The sequence below is a fragment of the Oryctolagus cuniculus genome, chromosome 1, assembly GCF_051225735.1.
Source record: "Oryctolagus cuniculus isolate XC-2025 breed Fujian yellow rabbit chromosome 1, ASM5122573v1, whole genome shotgun sequence".
Taxonomy (NCBI): Eukaryota; Metazoa; Chordata; class Mammalia; order Lagomorpha; family Leporidae; genus Oryctolagus; species Oryctolagus cuniculus.
The window spans coordinates 112,911,312-112,932,896 of record NC_142867.1 but is presented as its reverse complement, the minus strand read 5'-3'; the positions used below and the strand labels follow the sequence as shown (position 1 = coordinate 112,932,896).

General features: G+C 49.6%; 3 protein-coding genes across 21 annotated transcripts in view; all 3 read right to left on the bottom strand.

Annotated features, from left to right (window-relative positions):
• The window catches only part of ARHGEF12 (Rho guanine nucleotide exchange factor 12), a 163,871-nt gene extending 161,487 nt beyond the window's left edge, over window positions 1–2,384 (bottom strand). For 6 of the 13 annotated variants that reach the window (XR_016221079.1, XM_008260587.5, XM_008260592.5 and 3 more), the window contains exon 1: window positions 847–1,841. Coding sequence is in view for 10 of the 13 variants with exons in the window: in XM_008260587.5 (XP_008258809.1) it covers window positions 847–878 (32 nt within the window). In the remaining 3 variants the exon portion in view is untranslated. Of the gene's footprint in view, window positions 1–846; window positions 1,842–2,366 lie in introns of those variants that run through there. The other 7 variants (XM_008260602.5, XM_070047280.2, XM_089313616.1 and 4 more) reach the window with 4 other exon arrangements.
• A 1,878-nt stretch (window positions 2,385–4,262) lies between these two features.
• TLCD5 (TLC domain containing 5) lies at window positions 4,263–12,820 on the bottom strand. 6 transcript variants are annotated; one of them, XM_089313644.1, is made up of 3 exons: window positions 12,610–12,820; window positions 10,446–10,620; window positions 4,263–7,883 (listed from the first exon to the last, which is right to left on the bottom strand). In XM_089313644.1, the coding sequence occupies exon 3, from the start codon at window positions 7,777–7,779 to the stop codon at window positions 7,345–7,347; it is 435 nt and encodes a 144-aa protein (XP_089169770.1). In that variant the 5' UTR covers window positions 7,780–7,883; window positions 10,446–10,620; window positions 12,610–12,820; the 3' UTR covers window positions 4,263–7,344. The 6 variants fall into 6 exon arrangements, with proteins under 6 accessions (XP_089169770.1, XP_069903435.2, XP_051704561.3 ...); XM_070047334.2 differs by having other exon boundaries at window positions 10,442–10,645; window positions 12,610–12,815; XM_051848601.3 differs by having other exon boundaries at window positions 10,446–10,645; window positions 12,610–12,809.
• Window positions 12,821–17,933: 5,113 nt separating this feature from the next.
• POU2F3 (POU class 2 homeobox 3) overlaps window positions 17,934–21,585 on the bottom strand; it is a 90,620-nt gene continuing 86,968 nt past the window's right edge. For both annotated transcript variants that reach the window (XM_008260641.5, XM_089313589.1), the window contains exon 13: window positions 17,934–19,196. In XM_008260641.5, the coding sequence (XP_008258863.3) occupies window positions 19,157–19,196 (40 nt within the window). In that variant the 3' untranslated portion in view covers window positions 17,934–19,156. The remainder of the gene's footprint in view (window positions 19,197–21,585) is intronic.

The following is a 21,585-nucleotide window of genomic DNA, read 5'->3' as shown; positions in this document are numbered from 1 at the left end:
ACAGCATTTTGCCATAATTAAAGTGAGAAATAAAATGGGGTTAAGAAATTCAATCATGTAACCTAGTCAAAAGAATAACGTTTGGGAATAAGGGAACTCTACTTCAACCACGTATAGTCCAGCTCAAATCGCCGCACTCCACGCAACAATTATAAATACTTGTAAAGGGTACACAGACGTCAACACATCCACCTGCCATGCTTGCACTATGCTTAGGGTTTACACCCCTTAACCAAGTGTTTCTGGAAGATGGAATATTAAAATACAATAACTGAAAGCAAGCCCTGGGAGTTTCCTCATTTCCTCCAGCTCCTGCATACTGCCTCGCGCGAGAGCCATGTCAACATTCTGGAAAATTATTAGATAATTAAACACTGGAGGGGTCAACACCTAAAAGAGACCAAGTCCACGAATCACCAGGCAGGAGGCTAAAGATTCAGTTCCCGGACAGAAATCGCTAAAATGTAAGGGGTTCCGAGAACTTGCACAGGGCAGGAGTCAAACTGACGATGCACCAACACCCAGCCGTCTTCTGGCGCTGACCTTCACCTAACGTGACCTTCCTCTGGTTCCAAAGATGAGAACAGACTCCAAACGCACACCCCAGCCAGAACCACAGACAAAAACCCCACGCTCGTGGTGGGGCGCACCCCTTCTCGCCAGAAAGACCGTGTTTCCAACCAACCGACCCCTCGGCAGCCACCCTCCGCTAACTGCCCGGCTCCCAAACAGCCCTCTCTCCTGTGCCTGTCAACTCCGCGGGCCAAAGGCGGCGTGCAGGACCGGCTGTCGCCGGGCCGGCCGGCCGGACGCGGGCGGGCTAGGGGAGGAGGGCTTCATACGAACCTGTCGGTGATAGTAGACTGTGTGCCACTCATTGGGGCCCTTGGCGAGAGGTCCTCCTTTCATCCAACTTGCATTTTACAGTAACACCTCCACCCCACCCCCAGTGCTCTGGGATCAGGCCCAACTCCGTCGGGGACACAAAAGTCCAACTCAACACTCCATGCAGTCATCTAGAACATCCGATTGGAAGGGGTCAAGCAAAGGGGATGCGGGCTGGAGCAAAGTTATCATCCAAAACAAAACCAACAAAGTCAGCCGGCAGGCGAGTCCCGGCGCCTGCGACAAATCCTGCAGGAGGCACAGCGAGAGAACTCCGTGGCCCAGGGAAGTCCGCGCGCCGTGGGAAGGGGACCCGGACTCCCGCCGGGGCCGCGGCCGGGGCCGGGGCGGGATCGGCTCCTCCTCCGGAGTCTCGGGGCCGTCAACTCCGTCCGCACCCGCACGGCCGAGCCCTCGCGTCCCCGCTCTCTAACTGGGGCTGCCGGTCGCGCGTGGCCGCAGCCTCGGCCGCGTCTCGGGCCGTCCCGCGCCGAGCTCGCGCGGCCCCATGTCCCCCGGCCCGGGGACCCCTCGCGTCTTCCTCGCCGCCCCCACCAGGCTCCGGGGCACCGGGACGAGCCGCGGGCGCCGGCGGAAAAGGAGTCCCGCGACCTGAAGTGACAGGGACCGGGGTCTCTCAGGGCCGCGGGCTGCTCCCCATCCCTTTGAGGCCCGGACTCTTCCGCAGTCAGCACGGGCGGCGGCGGCGGCTCCTCCCCGACGCTCCGGTAGGCGGCGGTTCCCGCGGGGGGGGCGGGAGGCTCCCGTCCGGCCCGGCCTGGTGGAAGCCTCGGCACGGGAGGCGACGGGCGGCGGCGGCGGCGGCGACTCCCCGCGCGGAACCGGCTCGCCGGGTGCTGGGGGCCCTCGCGGGAGCGCGCGCAGAAGGCGGAGGCGGCCGCCGGCGGTGGGGCGGAGGTGGGGGGAGCGACCGACGACCGCGGGCGCGCGCGCGGGTTCCGGTTCCGGTTCTGTCTTCCCGGTCGCGTCCAGCGCGAGCTCGTGCTTCCCCTCCCCCGCCGACTTTTTTGGCCTCCTCCCCTCTGACTTCGGGAAGCCGCCTCACCCGGGAATCCCTCCGCCGGGCCGCATCGCGCAGCGCCGGCCGCCCGCGCCCGCCCTTCGCTTGCGCCGCCCCCGCGCGGACGCCTCCGCCTCGGCCTCGTTTGGGGGGAGCAGAAAAGTAGTCCCGCGGGGGCAAAGGCGGTCTCACCTCCAGGCTCGCCGCTGGCCCTGGAGGCGGAGAGTGTGGGAGAGGGTCGCTTAGGGGTGCTGCTCGCGCTGTCAGTGTTAGCCACAGGTGTCCAGAGAGCCCGCCCTGACCCCGCCAACTTCAGGAGGGGACGAACCCTCGTCCTGGAAACTTTTACTCCCTCAGGGAATGTACTTGTTCGCCCCGTGTCGGGTCCGGGCGCCGGGTTAGCATCCCTGCCCTGGGAAGCAAAGCCCGGCACACCGAGGTCTCGGCGTTGGCCGCTCACCTGGGGCACCTGCTGCTGGCCTGGGCCCGGGGAGAGGGGCCGCCGCGCACGAGCCGTGGCTGCCTGCGGTGGGCGTGAGGAAAGGCGATTTGGGCACCGGAGCCCGCGTTTCTCAGTATAAATGTTGCTTTTTAGGCTATCTGTGCCTTGGCAAAATTAAGTGTTTGACTTGCCAAACTGAGAAAGCATGGTGCTCTCCATAGCGACTTCACAAGCTTGTGGAAAGAAGTGGGAGCAAACAAAGTGTGTATTTATCCAGTAAGTGGCATTACTGGTTCTCTCTGGAGAGTTGTTCATTTTTTTTTCCCCCACCAGTCCTGCTTGGTGGGGAGATTTAGGCATCCACCTAGTTGTGGGTTTGGATAACTCGGTATGGGGGCAACGCGGGCACCACACGCAGTATAGCTCTGGATGCTGCCAGCATACCCCTTTTCTCCACCTGTTTGTCAGACGTCTGGGCTCAAAGCGGTGCCGGTGAGCGACTTCAGCCATTTTGTGGAAATCAAGCGGCAAATCGAGTCGAATGAGAAACAGTGGCTCTGAAGAGGGGAAGCGATTGCCTCTTCACAACGCTGTTTCTAAAACTCATTCCCCAACAGTTCACGAAAGAATCATTATCCCTGAATAGATGCATGAGCTCAGGCTGACGTTACAGCCGGGTTAAAAAAAGGAAAAGATAAACGGAGGCCAAAGATGACTCCTTATTGCTTTTTTTTTTTTTTAAGTTCGGCACAGCCAGCTAATTTTGTAATATTTATTTTTGGAAAGAATAGAAGCAGATTAAGATTCCAAGCCACTTTCCCAACCATCAGACCTGGATACATTGCCACCTGCTGGTGCATCCCAGCATGGCAGTTCTATCCGATCGCTCCCAGTTAGGCTCTCTTCTGTTTGTAGCTAAAAGGAGAGAGATCTTCCATCTATACACGGTGCCCCAAACGCAGACCTTATCCCCAAGCTTTAAAAAATCGTCCTTAAACTACCAAATATCTTCTTTTTCCCTCTCCTAATAATGTTACAGTGTAAGTATCGAGTTAATTAAGCCCAATGATTCATCAAATCATGCATTTTAAAAATAAGTTCTCCTTTTTCCTTCAAGAATGCCCTCAATCCTTAAGCTTCAGGAATAAAACAAACTGGGAAAGTTTCCTATTTCACCTTCTCTTCCTTGCATACAAAACCTCTTGGCAAGCTGCTCCCAAGATCGTCCCAGACTCCCAGCAGACCGCAGGTTCTAGCTGTGCGCAAAGAAGGCGTTTTGCTGTGGGAAATCTTCAGAGGATGCAAGCAGAGGACTGAACTGAGCCAGCGGTCTTATTCCTTCCAAAACTAAACTTTCTTAATGCTGAAAATCTCCATTGTCACCCACAAAGCACTGATGATAAAAACACCCATGTGCGAGCCGTTTAGAGCTATTGGCTGCCTGGCTGTCCAAAGGCTGTATCTACGGAATGCCTTCAGCAGAGGTCGACACCCTCCCAGGGTCATCAGCCTTTCCCCAGAAGTGACAAAGGCGACCCAATCCACTGGACATGTTCTTTGAAGAGGTTTTCCATTTGGGGTTATTCTAAGCCACATTCTCTGCCACTCTTTCAACTCGCTCATTAAGTACCTACTGTGTGTCCAAGGCCGTGCTAGCCATTGGGAGCGCAGTTCTGCAGACAGTCTGAAGAGGTGGCAGAACAAAAAAGAAACTGATTCCTTCCTCTTGGACAATTTTCTGTATATCCATTGTTACCCATCTCCAAATTTCAACAAAAAAAAAAATAGAAAAGATCGATGCTAAACAGCATATTAGAGTTATTTCTCCACTAAGGATGACTATGGGTCAATGTTTCTAGATTCCAGAAAGCTTTTTCTAACTTCTTGGTAAAAACCACAAGATAGAAAGGCAGATTTATAAAAAGTTGTTTTATTTTTATAAAATTTAATACAAACCTTATTTAAAATATAAAATCCTTTTTGAGCACTGTTAGTAATTATTACATAGTAATCCAAATGCAAACAAGTACTTTATTTGGTCAACCACATGTTAATTAGCCCTTCATTCACCTGTGGTGTAAAAACTCGGCATGTTAACTGCTGAGTCCTCTTCACTTCACATTTTCTCTCAGAGAAGCTGCTTCTTAGTTACTAAGTTACAACATCAAGAAAAACTGGGGGGGGGGGTAAAGCCAGTGCTGGCATCCCATATGGGTGCTGGTTCAAGACCCAGCTGCTCCACTTCCAATCCAACTCTCTGCTATGGCCTGGGAAGGCAGTAGAAGATGGCCCAAGTTCTGGGGCCCTTACACCTGTGTGGGAGACCCAAAAGAAGCTCCTGGCTCCTGGCGCAGCTCCAGCTGTTGCAGCCAACTGGGGAGTGAACCAGCAGATGGAAGATCTGTGTGTGTGTGTGTGTGTGTCCTTCTCTCTCTGTGTAACTCTCAAATAAATAAATAAATACATCTTTTAAAAAAAAGCTGAAGGATTCCTTTCCCTTTTTCAATTATTAAAGAACAAAACTAAAAACTCTCCATACATCCTCACAATAGTGCCCAAGACTGAGATCTGCAGTGCCTTCACTTCGGAGGGGCAGGGATAAAAGAAATGGTACCAGATCAAGCCTATTCATTTGTCTGGTATGGAACAGGTTGCACTGTGCCAAAATCCAAGAGCCAGCTTTTTCTTTCCTTTCCTTTTCTTTTTTTTTTTTTTTTTTTTTTTTTTTTTTTTTTTTGTAAGAAAGTTTATGAGCCAAGCCACTCTTTTCTACTAGGCTTTTGCTAAAATCAGCATTCCCCAGCAACCCTACTTTGACCACAGTTTTGTGGGACGGAAGCTCCCCAAGCATTTTAAGAGCTATTGATCGGAGTGAAAATAAATAAATAAATATGAGAGGGAGAGAGAGGGAGGTGGTGTCAGCTCACTTCAGTTCCCAGCAAAACCCTCTAACCAGTGAGTCATCTTAGAAAAGCCACTGTTAGCCTGCCTTTAAAGTTGCTTTCTTCTTAGCAGGGAGGGTTTTCCACGGCTCTAGCCACTCTGTCTGGTTTCTGTGACCAAGGACATCCGTTTTCATGACCACTCGGGGTCGTACCCCCAGTGACCACAGGATGGACTGACACTTCCTCCTGTCAGCCGTGACTAAACAGCACCATTGGCTTGCTCTCCAACTAAGCTAAACCCCTCTAAATGGCCTGGTATAAATAATAAATAAATAACAAATACATAAATAGGACTTCCCTTTTTCTCTTAAAAGCTCTACATTACAGATCCCCACCGATGAAGTGTCATCCATTCACAGCAGTAAACAAGTGGCCTGCCTAAAGATCTGGCAAGGGAGTAGCAATGTTAATTAAAAGAACTCAGAAAGTCCTTCTCCTTAACCCCCTGTGTTAAGCTTATATTCTTCTCCTATGTGAGATTGGAGACCACTGCACTGGTATTTTTTTTTCCCCTCTTCTAAAACTGGCCTGGTCAGATTAGGCTGTCCAGAACGTGATACCTTCTTAGAAGAAAGAAGAAAAGGCAGTGAGAATACTAAAAGGGAATGTATATTAAATGAAGAAAAAAAAAAAAAGCCGGGGGGGGGGCAGGCGGGGCTGAGCGTCATCACCCTGAGCTAGCGCACACTTTCAGGTTTTGGTTCTCGTCTGCAGTCAGTACAGCAGTGCTGAAACCTGAACTGCCATCCTAAACACAGTGGAATCCGCATGGCAAATCCCGATGGAATTTAGTCATAGCCACTCATGCCTAGGAGATTAATGCACAAAAGCTCTGAGAACTGGCGTCGTTTTCCTGGTAGGCAGAACCCATACAACAGGACTTGGTAAACCATCGACCCACACTTAATTCATCTTGCACCCAAAGCCCTAACCCCATGGTTTCTGTGCAGAAAATAGTGGCAGGTCTGAACTGCTGTCCTTGGAAAGACTTGCTGCAAGGCTGGCCCTTGGCTGGCATCTGGGAACCTGCTTTTGGGAGGGCTCCCACCAGGAGCAGATAAGACTGGCTTGCTGTGCCTCACTTCAGTGAAAATATGGCTTACGCTGAATGTCTGCTTTCCTCTTGGGAGTCTTTAAGTTTTCTAACATGCCAGGCAGAGGCTGCCTAGACGACCTGCCCCCAGTGCCAACCTTGAGCTTTGTCTGTAGAGACCTTCCCTAGTGGACAGCACTTCACATATTTCATTGCAGATCGTGGCTAGAGGAATTCAGCACCCCCTGTGTGATCCAACTGGGAAAGGACTGTGCAAACTTAGGCCTGGGGTCCCCTGGCCTTTGCCCCCGGCGCCTCATCCCTTTGCTGACTTTTCCTTTGTATCCTGCCACTATAATAAATCAAAGTTGTGAGTAAGGCTATACTCTTAGCCCCCTTGAGACCTCCTAGTGAATCAGACCAGGGCGTGGCCTTGGGAACCTCCAACAGTGAGGACAAGAAGGTTCCTTAAGTAATCCCCCATCACTGCCAGTTTCACTCCCAAACTGTGAGCCCCATTGGCTTAAGCAGATCCAACCCCTATCCAGTGCTAAGAATACCAAAGGCATGTCTGCTCCTCAAAGCCCTTCCACTTATAGTAAATGGAGCAAACCTACATCCATTGCTACAGGGAAGGCAAAATAAGTGTCAAAGGAGTTACTTCTCAAAGGAACAAGACACAGCACTAATTTTTCCGAGTTCTTTCTAAGCCATCTGAACATCACTAGGCCTTCCAGGGGCAAGAGGACTCAGGGTCACCATAAACTAAAAGGAATGCCAGTAGTACTCACTGCCCTATTCTGACCCATTCACAACTAACCAGCGCGTTCTTACTCTACAGCTGCGCTGCTGCAGAACTCAGTATAATACTGGCCTATACTTGGCTTGAAGACTGACCAAACTGATCAATAAAGGTAGCCCTTTTTCAAAACCTAGGTTTGTTATAATGCAGCCGTACTTCCGACCGGGTTCCCTCGCTGGCTCGGCCCAGTCCATCCGTCATCTCAGCGAGCCTGGGCTAGTGTGCCTTGAGATGCCCGTTGAGTTTTCGCTGCCATTCCTCACTCCACCTGCTCCTCCAGGCATGGTATTTCTTGATGCTTTTCTTCCACGCGAAGCGCCAAATGCTGACCATGAAACACCATGACACTGCATACATGGCCACTCCCCCAGCCTTCACAAACCACCTGGGAGTGGGTGAGACCATTTCACAGAAAAGGAGGCGAGCTCCTACACCGATCCTCACGCCGGTGAACAGAGCCACGAAGAGGAAGTCCACCACATCGCCAGTGAAGCTGTGGTAGCGGCCAGTTTCACGGAGAAACCAGCGCATCTGGAGCAAGGGGTTGGTGATCTCGCTGCCAAAGAGGACGGCGTTGACCTCTGTGCCTGACTCCCCGAGGACCAGGGCCATGATGATGCCCAGGATGCTCAGCGTGTGGTGGGCCAGCATCAGGGCACCCTCAGACTGGAAGTAGATGCACCAGCCCAAGTCGAAGATGAAGTAGCCCAAGGTCAGACAGAGAACGTGAACTTGGAGAGGTGTATTGGGTGCACCTGAAATAAACCAAGACAGAAGCACACTGAGTGACTGTGATTTGTGCTGCCTTGAAAACAGAACCCTACACCATTGCTTTCAGATCTTACGGAGTCACTGAAGAAGACAGCAAGAACTGCAGGCGTGTGCTTTTAAATGGTAACCACAGACAAAGATCTACAACCGTCGTCTTTAGCAAAGCGGTGGTATTCAGGAAGCAAATGCGGACCTGCTGAATATCCTTCAGTGAGTGCTTTGCACACCGTTAGTCATCTCAGTGTCCTCTCAATGCTACAGCATTTATGGAGTTACTCTGCCCTTTTAATTAAGATCTTAAACTTTTTTTATATATTTTCAACCAGCGAAGGTCTTTCTCTAGACTTGAATTACTGTATCCTTAACACCAGGTTAGTTTCTTAGCTTCCTGGGGTAGGTTACTGGACACCAGTGGCCCTAGCTCTTCAGAGAACTCCAAAGCTAGTGTACTGTGTCCAAGAAAATAGGATGCAAGGGCTTGACATGAAACCATTAAGAATTTTCACATAAAATATAAAGCTTAGGGGCTGGCACTGTGGAGTAGTGAGTAAAACCATCACCTGCAGTGCTGGCATCCCATATGGGCACCAGTTCGAGTCCTGGCTGCTCCTCTTCTGATCCAGCTCTCTGCTATGGCCTGGGAAAACAGTAGAAGATGGTCCAAGTCCTTGGGCCCCTGAACCCACGTGGGAGACCCAGAAGAAGCCCCAGGTTCCCGGCTTCAGATTGGCTCAGCTCTGGCCGTTGCAACCATTTGGGGAGTGAACCAGCAGATTGAAGACTTACTCTCCATTTCAAATAAATAAATAAATCGAAAAAAAAAAAAAAAAAAACCATAAAGCTTAAAGGCTGCTTTCATCTCAGTTTTACAGTTTTAGAGAAAACTTGGAAGCCAAAGGAAAATCTTTTTTCAAAGACTCTAAAGAATTTTTTTTTTTTTTTTTTTTTTTTGACAGGCAGAGTGGACAGTGAGAGAGAGAGACAGAGAGAAAGGTCTTCCTTTGCCGTTGGTTCACCCTCCAATGGCCGCCGCGGCCTGCGCGCTGCGGCCGGCGCACCGCGCTGATCCGATGGCAGGAGCCAAGAGCCAGGTGCTTATCCTGGTCTCCCATGGGGTGCAGGGCCCAAGCACCTGGGCCATCCTCCACTGCCTTCCCGGGCCACAGCAGAGGGCTGGCCTGGAAGAGGGGCAACCGGGACAGAATCCGGCGCCCCGACCGGGACTAGAACCCGCTGTGCCGGCGCCGCTAGGCGGAGGATTAGCCTAGTGAGCCGCGGCGCCGGCCGACTCTAAAGAATTTTTAAAGCCTTTTTTTTTTTAAATCATATTCCAAGAGAGCTATGGGTTGAACTGTGCCCTTCCCCAAAATGCATTGTGTTGAACTCCTAAACCCCAGGCCCTCAGAGTGTTCTGGAGAGGGGGCCTCTAAGGAGGGCTCTAAGATAAAAGGGGGGCTTTGAGGGGACCCCAGTCCAGTGTGATGGACAGCCTTGGAAGAGGAGGTTAGAACACAACCACACCCACACACAGCGGGAAGGCAGCCACTTGCAAGGCAAAACGAGAGGCCTCAGAAGGAACCAAGGCCGCCTGTGTCTTGATCTTGGACTTCCAGTCTCCAGGACTGGGAAAGCAGCTATCTGCTGTGGAAGCCACCCGGTCTGCTGTGTTTTGTTATGGCAGCCCCAGCCAACCAATACAAGCTGGGATAATTTTTGTATACAAAGGAAGTAACACATGTACAATTTAATACAGCTGCACAATATAATGAATCTAGTGACGTCAATGAAGTAAATGCATGCAATGTAATGTCAGGTAACCATTAAAAAGGACAGTGAGGCCCCATATACAGAAATGCAAAAATAATGTCCTTTGAATATGCAACTGAAAAAATTAAAAGTTACCAAAAAATTCACAGTACAGTTCCATCTGTGTCTGTTTGGGGGTGGTGGTAGAAGATAATGGTGTTTGTTTTATGTTTTGTATGTTTCTTTTTTTAAAATTCTTAATTACCTTCATTTTATTTGAAAGAGAGATTGAAACAGATGTTCCATCCACTAGTTCACTCTCCAAAAGCCCACAACATCCAGGGCTGGGTCAGACCAATGCCAGGAGCCTGGAAATCAATCCAGGTCTTTCACATGGGTGGCAATGACCCAACTACTTGAGCCATCAGCTGCTGCCTCCCAGGGTGCACATTAGCAGGAAACTGGACTGGAAGTGGAGGAGCCAGGACCTGAACCAGGCACTCCACCAATATAGGAAGTAGGTGTCTCAAGTAGTGTCTGACCCACTGCACTAAATGCCCATCTGATTGGTTAACTTACAACAAGCAATTGCAAATTTGTTTTAAAAGTAGAGTTATGAAAATCAGAAGTAATTGACACATACAGTATCAGCATTAACCATGAAGAATGAAGACCCAACACAAACCGTAATGGGAATTATTCTTCCATATTGTACCAGTTGTGTTTTAAGTTCCTCCTTCTAAGACTACCCCCCAAATCACAAATCCCCAAGGGAAAAGCACCTAATGTCCCTTACCTACCTGGGTGGGTAAAAGGCCAAGGGCCATCAATGAAGCCAATATAAGCTGAGAGGCCTATAGAGAGGACTCCGTGGGTGAATGTAACCAGCCGGCAGCTCCACTCATAGCTTCGGCGCTTATTCAGCCGGCAGAGAGAAGTATAGAGCGAAAGCCAGCCACACAGGCTGCAGAGCACCTGCAGACACAGAGCGGATGCCATCCTACAAGGAGAAGACCAAAACCAGAGAAACAAAGGATGCACCTGAAGAAAACACCAGTGGCTGTTGTGTGTCTATGTCCTCATTTCTGCTATAGAACAGGACAAAACATTGCCTTTACACTCACGCTTCTTCCTCATCTACATGGCCAGGAATCTTCTATGCAAGTGCGGCTGTGTTTATAACTCTAGGGCCTGTGGAGACAGCATGCTGGGTGAAATCTTTAAAGTGGGAACCAGAAACCACATTCTGAGTTGGTGGGCTAGGACTGGCCTTGGATCGTAATACGCACATAATAAAATACACTTTAGGTAACGTCTTCACATTTCAAAAATCCCAATAAGAAGCTCTCATTGAAAAAAAAAAAACACTTTGGTTTCTGCTAGAAGTCACATGTCACTGGGCAGTTTTCAAGTTGACACTAAACTTAGCTGAGGTTTGGATTTGGGTCACAGGTTTATCAGTCAAAACTGAAACTTGGGGTTAACCTACATATAGAACTAAACAAAGAGTTCAGACATCTTGGAAGATGGGGGAGGGGGAATCCTAGTTCTATTCAGTTCTGAAATCCAACTCCACGATTTAGCAGGGAGAAGCAGGACTGAGCTGCCCGGGGGAAGTTTTTGTTGAGATTTAAAAATACCTTTGAGGCGATTATCTAGTTAAAAATGAAACAAAGTGAGAAACCTACACTTTGTGACAAATACATTTTGACAAGAACAACTGCAACTATCAATTCAGTCATATGGAACTAAAACCTAAAAATGACTAAGACATTGTTATTAATATCCATCTACTCCCCCACTGCAAATACAAACAAGAAAGTCCAGAACATGTCAGGTATCTGTCTCATGCCAGTAGGAATTTTCTGCATGGCTTGGCTTACTACTTAACCCTACTCAGGCAAGTGAAACAGTATCTGTGGACCAGTGCACTTCAATACACAAGCCACTCCCAAGAATGCTATCCAGGGAGGGTTTTATGAAGGTCAAGTTCTGTGCAGCTTGCATCTAAAAGCAGATCTGCATGCAAGCAAACCCCAGACACCCATCACAGACCTGAGTTCCAGCCCAGTCTCTGCTCCTCGCTAGCTGTACCAGGGTGGCCAAATCACTTCCACCTCTACAGCCTCAGAATTTTTTTTTTCCAAAATAAAAATTAGGAAAGGAAAAGGGAGGAAGGGGGTGAGGGTGGGGGTGGAAAGGAAGGAAAAGGGACCAAAGGATTCTGCGCTCCCCTACAGTTTTGACAAGGAGTTCTCATGAGTTCTGCAAAACTTCTAGCCCAGTCTTCGAAGCATGGGCCGGAAATCCAAAGCACCCAAAGTGAAAAGAGTCATCCTCTCTTACTTGCTTTCGAAGGCCAGGGTCACTGACCAGTAATGCGGATCAGCGCATTTGGATACGCCGATTAGTATTTTTAGAGCCCTGTCCACCGTATGCTAAGTCCCCGGGCCGAACAAGTAGCCCTTTACAAACGCTCAAAGAAAACATCGGACAGGTGTGAACGCCAGACACAACTCTGTGACCTTGGGAGCGCCCTGTCCGGCGTCTGGCTCTCTACTCTCGGCTCTGTAAAAGGACGAAAATGGTCTTTCGGTGGTCCCTGCAGCTCCGAAGCCAAGGCTCCTGGCCTGGCCGCTCGCGCGGTCCGGGGCCGGGCAGGAGTGGCCGGCGGCGAGATGCAGCCTCCTCGCCGAACCGCGACCCAGCTCCGCGCCGACTGTGCACCACGCCACGCCCAGCCGGGAGCCCGGGGCCGGGCGGACCGTTATCCCGGCATCCCGCCATCCCGCCGGGCGCCCCGGGGCCTGGCGCCGGCAGGCAGCGAGAGGCCTCCTCCCGTTAGGAGGCCAGCCCAGGCCATCTGCCCGCCTCCATCCCCCACCACCGCTGCGCCGGGACCCCCGCGCCGGACCGGCAGCCCCGGGACCCAGCCCGGCAGCGCGGCTGGCGCTGAGCTGTTACCTGGCGGAGCGCACGGAGATGCCTGGGGGGCCCCGTGGCGGCCCAGATGGAGGCCACAGGAAGCGGCGCGGCGAGGGGGGACAGGACGAGGCTGTGACGGCGGCGGCGGCGGCGGAGCCGGGGGTCTGGGGGCACCTGCCGGCCGGGAGGACGGAGCGCAGAGCCGAGGGACGTTGGCAGATCCGGCGGGAGAGGCCTCCTCCTTCGGGCGGGGGCGGGGGCGGGGCGGGGGGAGGGGAGGACCAGCCGGCGGTGACGTGAGGCCTGCAGGACGATGCTCTCGTTCGCGTGTTGCCTGTTTATTTAAACCCTTACCCATTCCTCCTTCCCCCGGATGGGACAGCCTATCCAAGAAGCAACGACTGAGCGCCTGCTGAGTAATTGCATCCCTACTAAGCACCGTGGGGGGATGGAACCTGCGGGGTGCATGAAGCAAAGAACCAACTGAGCACCCGAAAAGTGCTCGGACCTGGGAATTAGAAGTCGTACGCATTGTAGCCCTGCCTAGAACTCGGGCGTAGGAGCACACCTTGCTGGGTATGCCTTCGCGAAACTTCCAAGTTTCTTGAGCCTCGCGTGTCTCGTTCTCCGGATTGGGGATGATAATACCTGCCTCATTATTGTGAGGATTTTAAGGTCACGAGAGCAAGCCGAAGTGCTTCGAACAATGGCTGGCACGTGGAAGGCACTGCAAATGTCAACTCTCGTTTTATTTCCCTTGAGGCAAATGCTGTCTCCTCTCTGGGTCTATTTTTTGATACCGGGGAGAGTAAGTCTGAAGAGAGAAGTGTGGCTGAAGGCAGTGTCAGGCAAGGGTGAGGGTGCTGAGGGGCCCAGACATTCTTAAAAACAGAAGGCGTTTGGCAGAGTTGTGAGTGCCTGGCCCCTGTCTGGAGATGGAAGGAACAGGAAATATTCTAGTTTGGGTTGTTAATCTTGCCAACTCCTGAAGGGCACAGATGGCACGGCTTTCGTCTTTGTCTCCCTGCTACTACTGTGAGACAGGTGCAGTTCATGTCTGCTGGTTGAATGAGTGGGACAGGAATCTGGGAAACTGTATTGGAAGCACAGTGCACTTCCTACAGCTTGTTTGTCATCTATGCTACCTGGAAAATGCAGGCCGTTCCTTGCATACTGTGAATTATTGTGGGGGAGGACCCAGGCATTGTAGTTTTTCCAACCTGTCCCAGAGTCATTCATGGTTGAGAACCACTGCGGTGACAGGGTCTCAAGTGCCTGTGGTGCCAGCCTCAGATGCCGGACTGTGCCACCTTATGTGGGTAAGAGGAAGTCCACGATGTTATTGAATGAGGAAATATCATATTACCATGCTTTCCAAGCCCTTGCTACTCAAAGTGTGGTTTTGAACCAGGGAAATCTGCATCAGCTCGAAGTTTATTAGGAACATAGACTCTCAGACCCTAGCCTGTACCTACTAAATCAGAGCCTGCTTTAACAAGGACAATGTTGATTTGCATGCACATTTGGGCAGCAGTCATCAGCCTTGAGAGCACAGTAGGATCACTGGAGGAGCCTTAAAAAATCCCAATGGCCAGGCCATATTCCAAATAAAATAAATCAACATCTTTGTATGACTATCAATAGCCAATCACCTCCCCAGGTGATTCTTATGTGTAACCAATGTTAAGAACCCTTGCTGCTCTAGAGACATTTGAATAGAATCAGTGTGAGAGGAACTGGAGAAGACTTGGTATATATGTGTTGGAACAGACCAAATAGGAGGTAGTGATAGCCTGAAGCAATAGAACATGCAAAGATCCAACCTTTTCTCCAACTGCTTTTGTTGCAACCTTGTTTTTCTCCCCTTCTACTATCTGAATCTAGGACTTTCTTCTTGCTGCCACCTTTTCCTACGAAAAAAACGAATGCCACAGCCTTCAAGACTCTACAGGCTGATGGGCTAAGAGAAGGTGCCCATTCCTCCTAACCTATTGGGCTTTTGTCCTAAGGTGGCTGGGATTCTAGGTTTAGGCTTCACTACCTGGGATTAAATTTTATTAATTTATATCTTTGGCCACCATCCCTATTCCAGTGGCATCTTCTGGAAAAGTTCCAGGCTTTTAGGGAGTGCAGGAGATATGAAGTTCTCTACCAACTCAATGACAATGACAGTCATGATCACAGACAACACTTACATTGCTGAATTAATGCAGCAAGCATTCTTCCAAGCACTCTTACTCTATTAACTTATTTAATCTTCACAGCACTGAAGTATGGGACCTATCGTCCCATACTTTTTATAGTATTTTGCAGGTGAGAAACTAAGGCCCAGAGCAGTCAAGAACCTTCCCAAAGTGACACAATCAGTTGGAGACAATTGGGTATGAATCCAGGCAAGAAGACACTTAACCATCAAGATGTGCTGCCTCCAGTCAACTAGAACAGCCTACAGATATGTCCTTGTAGTCATGGCTCCTACACTGGTGAAGGGCATTGGAAGTTGTTTAAAGGAACTCCAATTAAAAAAAAAACTTAATTACACGGTGGGCATTTAGGGTACCAGTTAAGATGCTGCATCTCACATTGGTTCGATTCCCAGCTGCTGCAGATGCTGGGAGGCCGCAGTGGTGGGTCAGGTGGTTGGGAACCTGCCACTCACATGGGAGGCCTGGATGGATTTCCAAGCTCCTAGCTTCAGCCAGGTCCAGTCTCAGTCACTGGGGGTTTTGGGGGAGTGAACTAGCCTATGTGAGTACACTCTGCCTCTCAAATCCAACAACAAAAAAATCCTAATTGCTTATTTTGTGCTGGTCACAATGTTAGGCGTGGGGATATATAGAAAAAAAGGGACAACCTTGATGACAAGGAGGTCACCACACAGTCTAGAGAAGCAGAAGTGTCCATAAAGAAGAAATGACAGGTGCATACAGAGAGCACTGAGCTGGAAAATGTGGTGGCTGAGGGCGGGGTCACTGATCTGAATCCTGGGATTAATAAACTCATTCTCTGAATTAGATCAAAAGCTCTTACTTTGTCTTAGGAGCCCACCAGCTGGGCCCACCAGTTTTGAGTCAACTAAAGATCAGAGTGAAATAAAACTTGAAAAGCAGCGGCAGCAATTTTTCCCTCTCTTCTACTCCCCGAACAATGACTGGCTGTGGCCCATAGAGTCTCTTGTCCCTAATTAGAAGCTAACCAAGCTTCCAGTAAACCTCCCTGGAATTAGGGTTTTATGGGGTCATGCAGACATGAAAGATGGTTTGACTCTGTTCGGCGACGGTGCAAGTCAGTGGGCAATGGAAGCTAATGGAGACTGAGCAAATTGTACTACAGTTCTGTTTATTTCTGTTACAAAAACCATGGGCCAATGCGTGAAAACCAGAATTCTGGACAGTGTGGGAGATCAGCTTTTAGCACTCAACTGAGCAGGATGGCAAGGTAGCCAGGACGCTGCAGGGAAGGGTGAACTCTGACCTCCATGAGTATACAAGCAGGAGTGTACTATGCATGTGTGTGTGCCAGACATGCACAGATGGGCCATGAGTGGTGGAGCTGGAGTCTTCTCTTGCTGTCTGTTTGCTATATCCCCTTTTTAACTGGATCTTTCCTTGAGAGACAATCACTACCAGTAGGCCTTCTCCCATCCATGACATGAAATAGGAGTCTTCATATAAGCCCCCATTCCAACATCAGAAGTTAACTATTGATGATTTCTAAGATTCTGAAACACTCATGGAAAATGGCATTAAGGGCTCCCTATTCCCACCATCCAATATCTACTGCAGCAATGGCAACTATTTAACTTTTTATTAACCTAGACAAACCACAAGGATAACTTCCCTGTACCTCAACCTTTGTACCAAAAATGGTAATATATACCAAAGCCACATACATATGAATGTTAAATTATCTTTTGGATCTGGCATTTTGGCACAGCAGGTTAAGCCACTGCCTACAATGCTGGCATCCCATATAGATGCTGGTTTGGAGTCCCAGCTACTCCATTTCCCATCCAGCTCCCTGCTAATGTGTGTGGACAGACAGCGGAAGATAGCCCAAGTACTTGGGCCCCTGCCATCCACATAAGGGACCTGGACAGAGTTCCAAGCTCCTGGTTTCAGCTTGGCCCAGTCCAGGCCACTGCAGTCATTTGGTGAGTGAACCAGCTGATAAAGATCTCTCTCTCTTGCTCCCTATATATTTCGAGTAAATAAAAATTTTAAAAATAATAAATTACCTTTGCCTTACATATCTATTGATCTCCATTGTGAATAATGAATAATTGGTATTCAGGATACCTGGGATACGAGATACACAGGGTCTTCAAAAATTTCATGGAAATGCATATTATGAAAAAAAAAACTGTGCCTGGGTTTCAAAAATTTTTTTGGCACCAAAGTAACCTTACCTTTTTAATTCCATTTTTCCAGAGACTTTTTGAAGTACTCTTATATTAACTTCAGCCTCCACCTCTTCTTAAGTCTCCAAATGACTTGATTTTAAACACTCATCAGTCCCTAGCCCCCTCTGCCCTCAAGATGGTTCTGTCAAAAAGAGCACCTTCGGGGCTGGCGCTGCAGCATAGCCAGTAAAGCCACTGCCTGTAGTGCCAGCACCCTATATGGTTTGAGACCCGGCTGCTCCATTTCCGAGCCAGCACTTTGCTGTAGCCTGGGAAAGCAGTGGAAGATGGCCCAAATCCTTGGACCCTTGCACCCACGTGGGAGACCTGGAAGAAGCTCCTGGCTCATGGCTTCGGATCAGTGCAGCTCTGGCCGTTCCAGCCAATTGGAGAGTGAATCTGCAGATGGAAGACCTCTCTCTCTCTCTCTCTCTCTCTCTCTCTCCCTCTTCTCTCTCTGTGTAACTCTGACTTTCAAATAAATAAATAAATCTTTAAAAAAAAAAAGAGCACCTTGAACGCTTCAGGACCCTGTATTAATGTGCACCATCTTCAGCACCAGTTTGGAAAGTGACAATGTGCCAGTCTGAAATATTTTCCACCTTCTTTATTTTCTTTTGAATTTTTCATTTTTATTTGAAAGGTTGAGAGACATAGAAGTCCCATTCCAACTCATTCCCCAAATGCCTGCAACAGCCAGGGCTGGGCCAAAGCTGGAGCCAGGGGCCAAGAACTCAGTTCAGGTCTCCCACATGGGTATCAGGAACCCAACTCCCGAGCCATCACCTGCTGCCTCCCAGGGTCTGCATTAGTGGGAAACTGAAGTCAGGAGCCAGAGCCAGGACTCAGCCCCAGGCACTCCGATGTGGGACGCAGGCTAACAGCGCGCACTCCCCAGCCCATTTCATTACATGCCCTCACATTTCCCCACAATGAAAAACCCAAAGCAATCCTGTAAACCTCTTCTTAACAGTGGAACAGTTTATATCATCATTACACAAATCTGTTTAGAAATAGAGAGATTCCTTTGAATCTCAACAGCTTTCTGGGTATTCAGTCTTTAAAAAAAAAAAGAAAAGAAAAGAAAGAAAAAAGAAGAGTTACCATTTCTGGAATGGCTTCAGGTTACAACTTTACACACTGGTCCACACAGAAGGAGCCACTAGAGAGAACATTCCCCAGAAAGTCCACCAAGCGTCCCAGTCCACACTGGCAGCTCCGTGGAAACTAGCAAGTATTTCACACTTTGGTATTTCTTCCTTTCCTTTTTTAAAGAAGATGAAATATTCCAGAAATATCTTCAAAATTCACACCTGAGTTAAACATTTTGCTGGAAAATTCCACATGAAGGAGAGAACAGAATGCAAAGCTGGAAGGGGCTATGTACACGGTTTTTTGCCAGCGTAATGGCTGTGTGTTTGCACTCGTGTTCCTCCTTTTCTGTATCCAAGAGAAAAGGGGGGAGCAGACGGGAAAAGGAGCAGCACAGGGAGGAAGAGGAAGAACCAGGCTCCCGGCCTCTGGGAGATGGGAGCAGAGAGAGGAGCACCGGTGGGCGGAGCGGCAACTCAGCCTTTGAAAAGAGGAGGAAACCTGGAGGACTTGGTTACAGAAAAGGGGGTGAGGTCAGACGGGACATGGGCTGGAGCAAAGCTTCCGGCAGAAAGCCCTGCTGAACAGAGAAAACATCAAGGCATGGTGGGTACATCAGATCCCATTCTTCTTACGGGTTGTGGGATCAGTCCGGGACCGTGGCTAAGTTCAGATCAAAACCATCGTCTCCCCTCCTGGGAATTTGGCTCACCAGGCAAACAGCTGTCCCCAGAAGCCCACAGGAGAGTTGGAGAAGAATGGCAAGAAGTCCTTTCTCTGGAAGATTCCTGCCGCAGTGTAGCTGTCTAGAGAATTTAGGGCTAGAAGGTGAGGGCTAGGCAGGGAAGGTGGAAATGGCAAACTCCTAGGAGGGGTGTGTGTTTCAAGAGCATTAGGCGTCAGCATAGGGTTCCATCACAGTTTGGATCTCCAGAGGCCTTTGCTCTGGAGAAGGCAAGAGTTTGGGTTCATTGACGGTGGGCTCTTCTTCCACTCTTCTGAAAGTGACCTGTCCATACAGAGACAGCACGGCTCCCCTCCTCCTGGCAGGGAGCACAGGGCCAGGTGGAGGAGGGAGAAGCGGTTCTGGTCTCAGTGGAGGTAGGTGGGGTGATTCCATCGGTACCAAGATCTGGAAGGAAGAATGAGACAAGGCAACCGTGAGGTTACTAATGTGACAGGGGAAGGTGGGAATAGGGTAACGGGCACCAGGCCTCTGTTGGGGATGTGAAAATATTCTGATATTACATCAAGGCGGGGCCAGTGTTGTGGTGTAATAGGCTAAGCCTCCGCCTGTGGTGCAGGCATCCCACATGGGCGCAGGTTCGGGTTCCGGCTGCTCCACTTCTGATCCAGCTCTGTGCTATAGTCTGGGAAAGCAGTAGAAGATGGCCCAAGTGCTTGGGCCCCTGCACCCTCGTGGTAGACCCAGAAGAAGGTCCTGGCTCATGGCTCTAGATCTGCCAAGCCATTGGGACCATCTGGGGAGTGGACCAGCAGATGGAAGACCTCTCTCATTCTCTCTCTCTCTCTCTCTCTCTGCCTCTTCTTCTCTCTCTGTGTAACTCTGACTTTCAAATAAGTAAAAAAATCTTTTGAAAAATTACATCATGTGTAGGTTGCCCAATTTTGTACTTTAAAATGGTGAATTTTAGGACCAGTACTGTGACATAGCAGGTAAAGCTGTCACTTGTAATGCTGGCATCCCATATGGCGCAGGTTTGAGTCCTGGCTGCTCCACTTCTAATCCACCTCCCTGCTAATGTGCCTGGAAAAGCAGCAGAAGGTAGCCCACGTACTTGAGACCCTGCACCCACATGGGAGACCCAGAAAAAGCTCCTGGCTCCTGGCCATTGCAACAAATTGGGGAATGACCTAGCAGATGGAAGATATCTCTCTTTTTCTGTCTCTCTGCTTCTGCCTCTTTGTAACTCTACCTTTCAAATAAATAAGAAAATCTTATAAATAAATGAATGAATGAATGAATGAATGAATAAAATGGTGGATTTTTTTTTGGACAGGCAAAGTTAGATAGTGAGAGAGAGACAGAGAGAAACGTCTTCCTTCCGTTGGTTCACCCCCCAAATGGCCGCTACGGCCGGCGCACTGCACCGATCCAAAGCCAGGAGCTGGGTACTTCCTCCTGGTCTCCCAGGTGCAGGTGCAGGGCCCAAGCACTTGGGCCATCCTCCACTGCCTTCCTGGGCCACAGCAGAGAGCTGGACTGGAAGAGGAGTAACCGGGACAGAACCGGCGCTCCAACCAGGATTAGAACCCGGAGTGCTGGTGCCGCAGGTGGAGGATTTAGCCTAGTGAGCCACAACGCCAGCCTAAAATGGTGAATTTTAAAGTGTTTAGCCTAGTTAAGATGTCTGCATCCCTAGACACTGGCACTGTGGCATAGCAGGTAAAGCTGACGCTGTAGGGCTGGCATCCCATATGGGTGCCAGTTCGAGTCCTGGCTGAGTCCCGGCTGAGTCCCAGCTGTTGCTCTTCCGATCCAGCTCTCTGCTGTGGTCTGGGAAAGCAGTAGAAGATGGCCCAAGTCCTTGGGTCCCTGCACCCACGTGGGAGACCCAAAAGAAGCTCCAGGCTCCTGGCTTCGGATTGGCTCAGCTCCGACAGTTGCAGCCATCTGAGTAGTGAACCAGCAGATGGAAGACCTCTCTCTCTCTCTCTCTCTCTCTCTCTCTCTCTCTCTCCCCCTCTGTAACTCTGTAACTCTACATTTCAAATAAATAAATAAATAAATCTTTTTTAAAAAAAAGTCTGCATCCCATATCAGAGTACCTTGGTTCCATATCTAGCTCTAGCTCCTGAATCCCACTTCCTCCTAACATAGACCCTAGGAGGCAGCAGTGATGGCTCAAGTAATTGTCCACATACCTGGCAGACCTGGATTGACTTCCCAGCTCCTGGCTGTGGCCTGGTAGCCCCAGCTGTTCTGGGCATTTGGGGAATGAAAGTTTGAATGGAAGCTCCATCTCTATCCCTATCCCTATCCCTATCCCTATCCCTATCCCTCTCTATCTCTATCTCTATCTCTATCTCTATCTCTATCTCTATCCCTATCCCTATCTCTCTCTATCTCTGTCTGTCTCTTACTCTCAACTAAATAAATGTATTTTAATGGTGAGTTTTCTGATATGTGAATTATACAACATAATAATTTTTTAAATTTAAATTATTTAAAAATAATAAATTTTTAAAATTATTTATTTAGTTGAGAGGCAGAATTACAGAGAGAGGAAGAGACAGAGAGAGAGGTCTTCCATCTACTGGTTCACCCCCCAAATGGCCACAATGGCCAGAGGTGGGCTGATCTGAAGCCAGGAGCCAGGAGCTTCTTCCAGGTCTCCCACGTGAGTGCAGGAGCCCAAGCAATTTCCCAGGCTGTAAGCAGAGAGCTGGATCAGAAGTGGAACAACTGGGACTCGAACCAGCACTCAGATGGGATGCTGGCGCTGCAGGCAGAGGCTTAACCTACTACACTACAGCACCAGCCCCAACAGAACAATTTT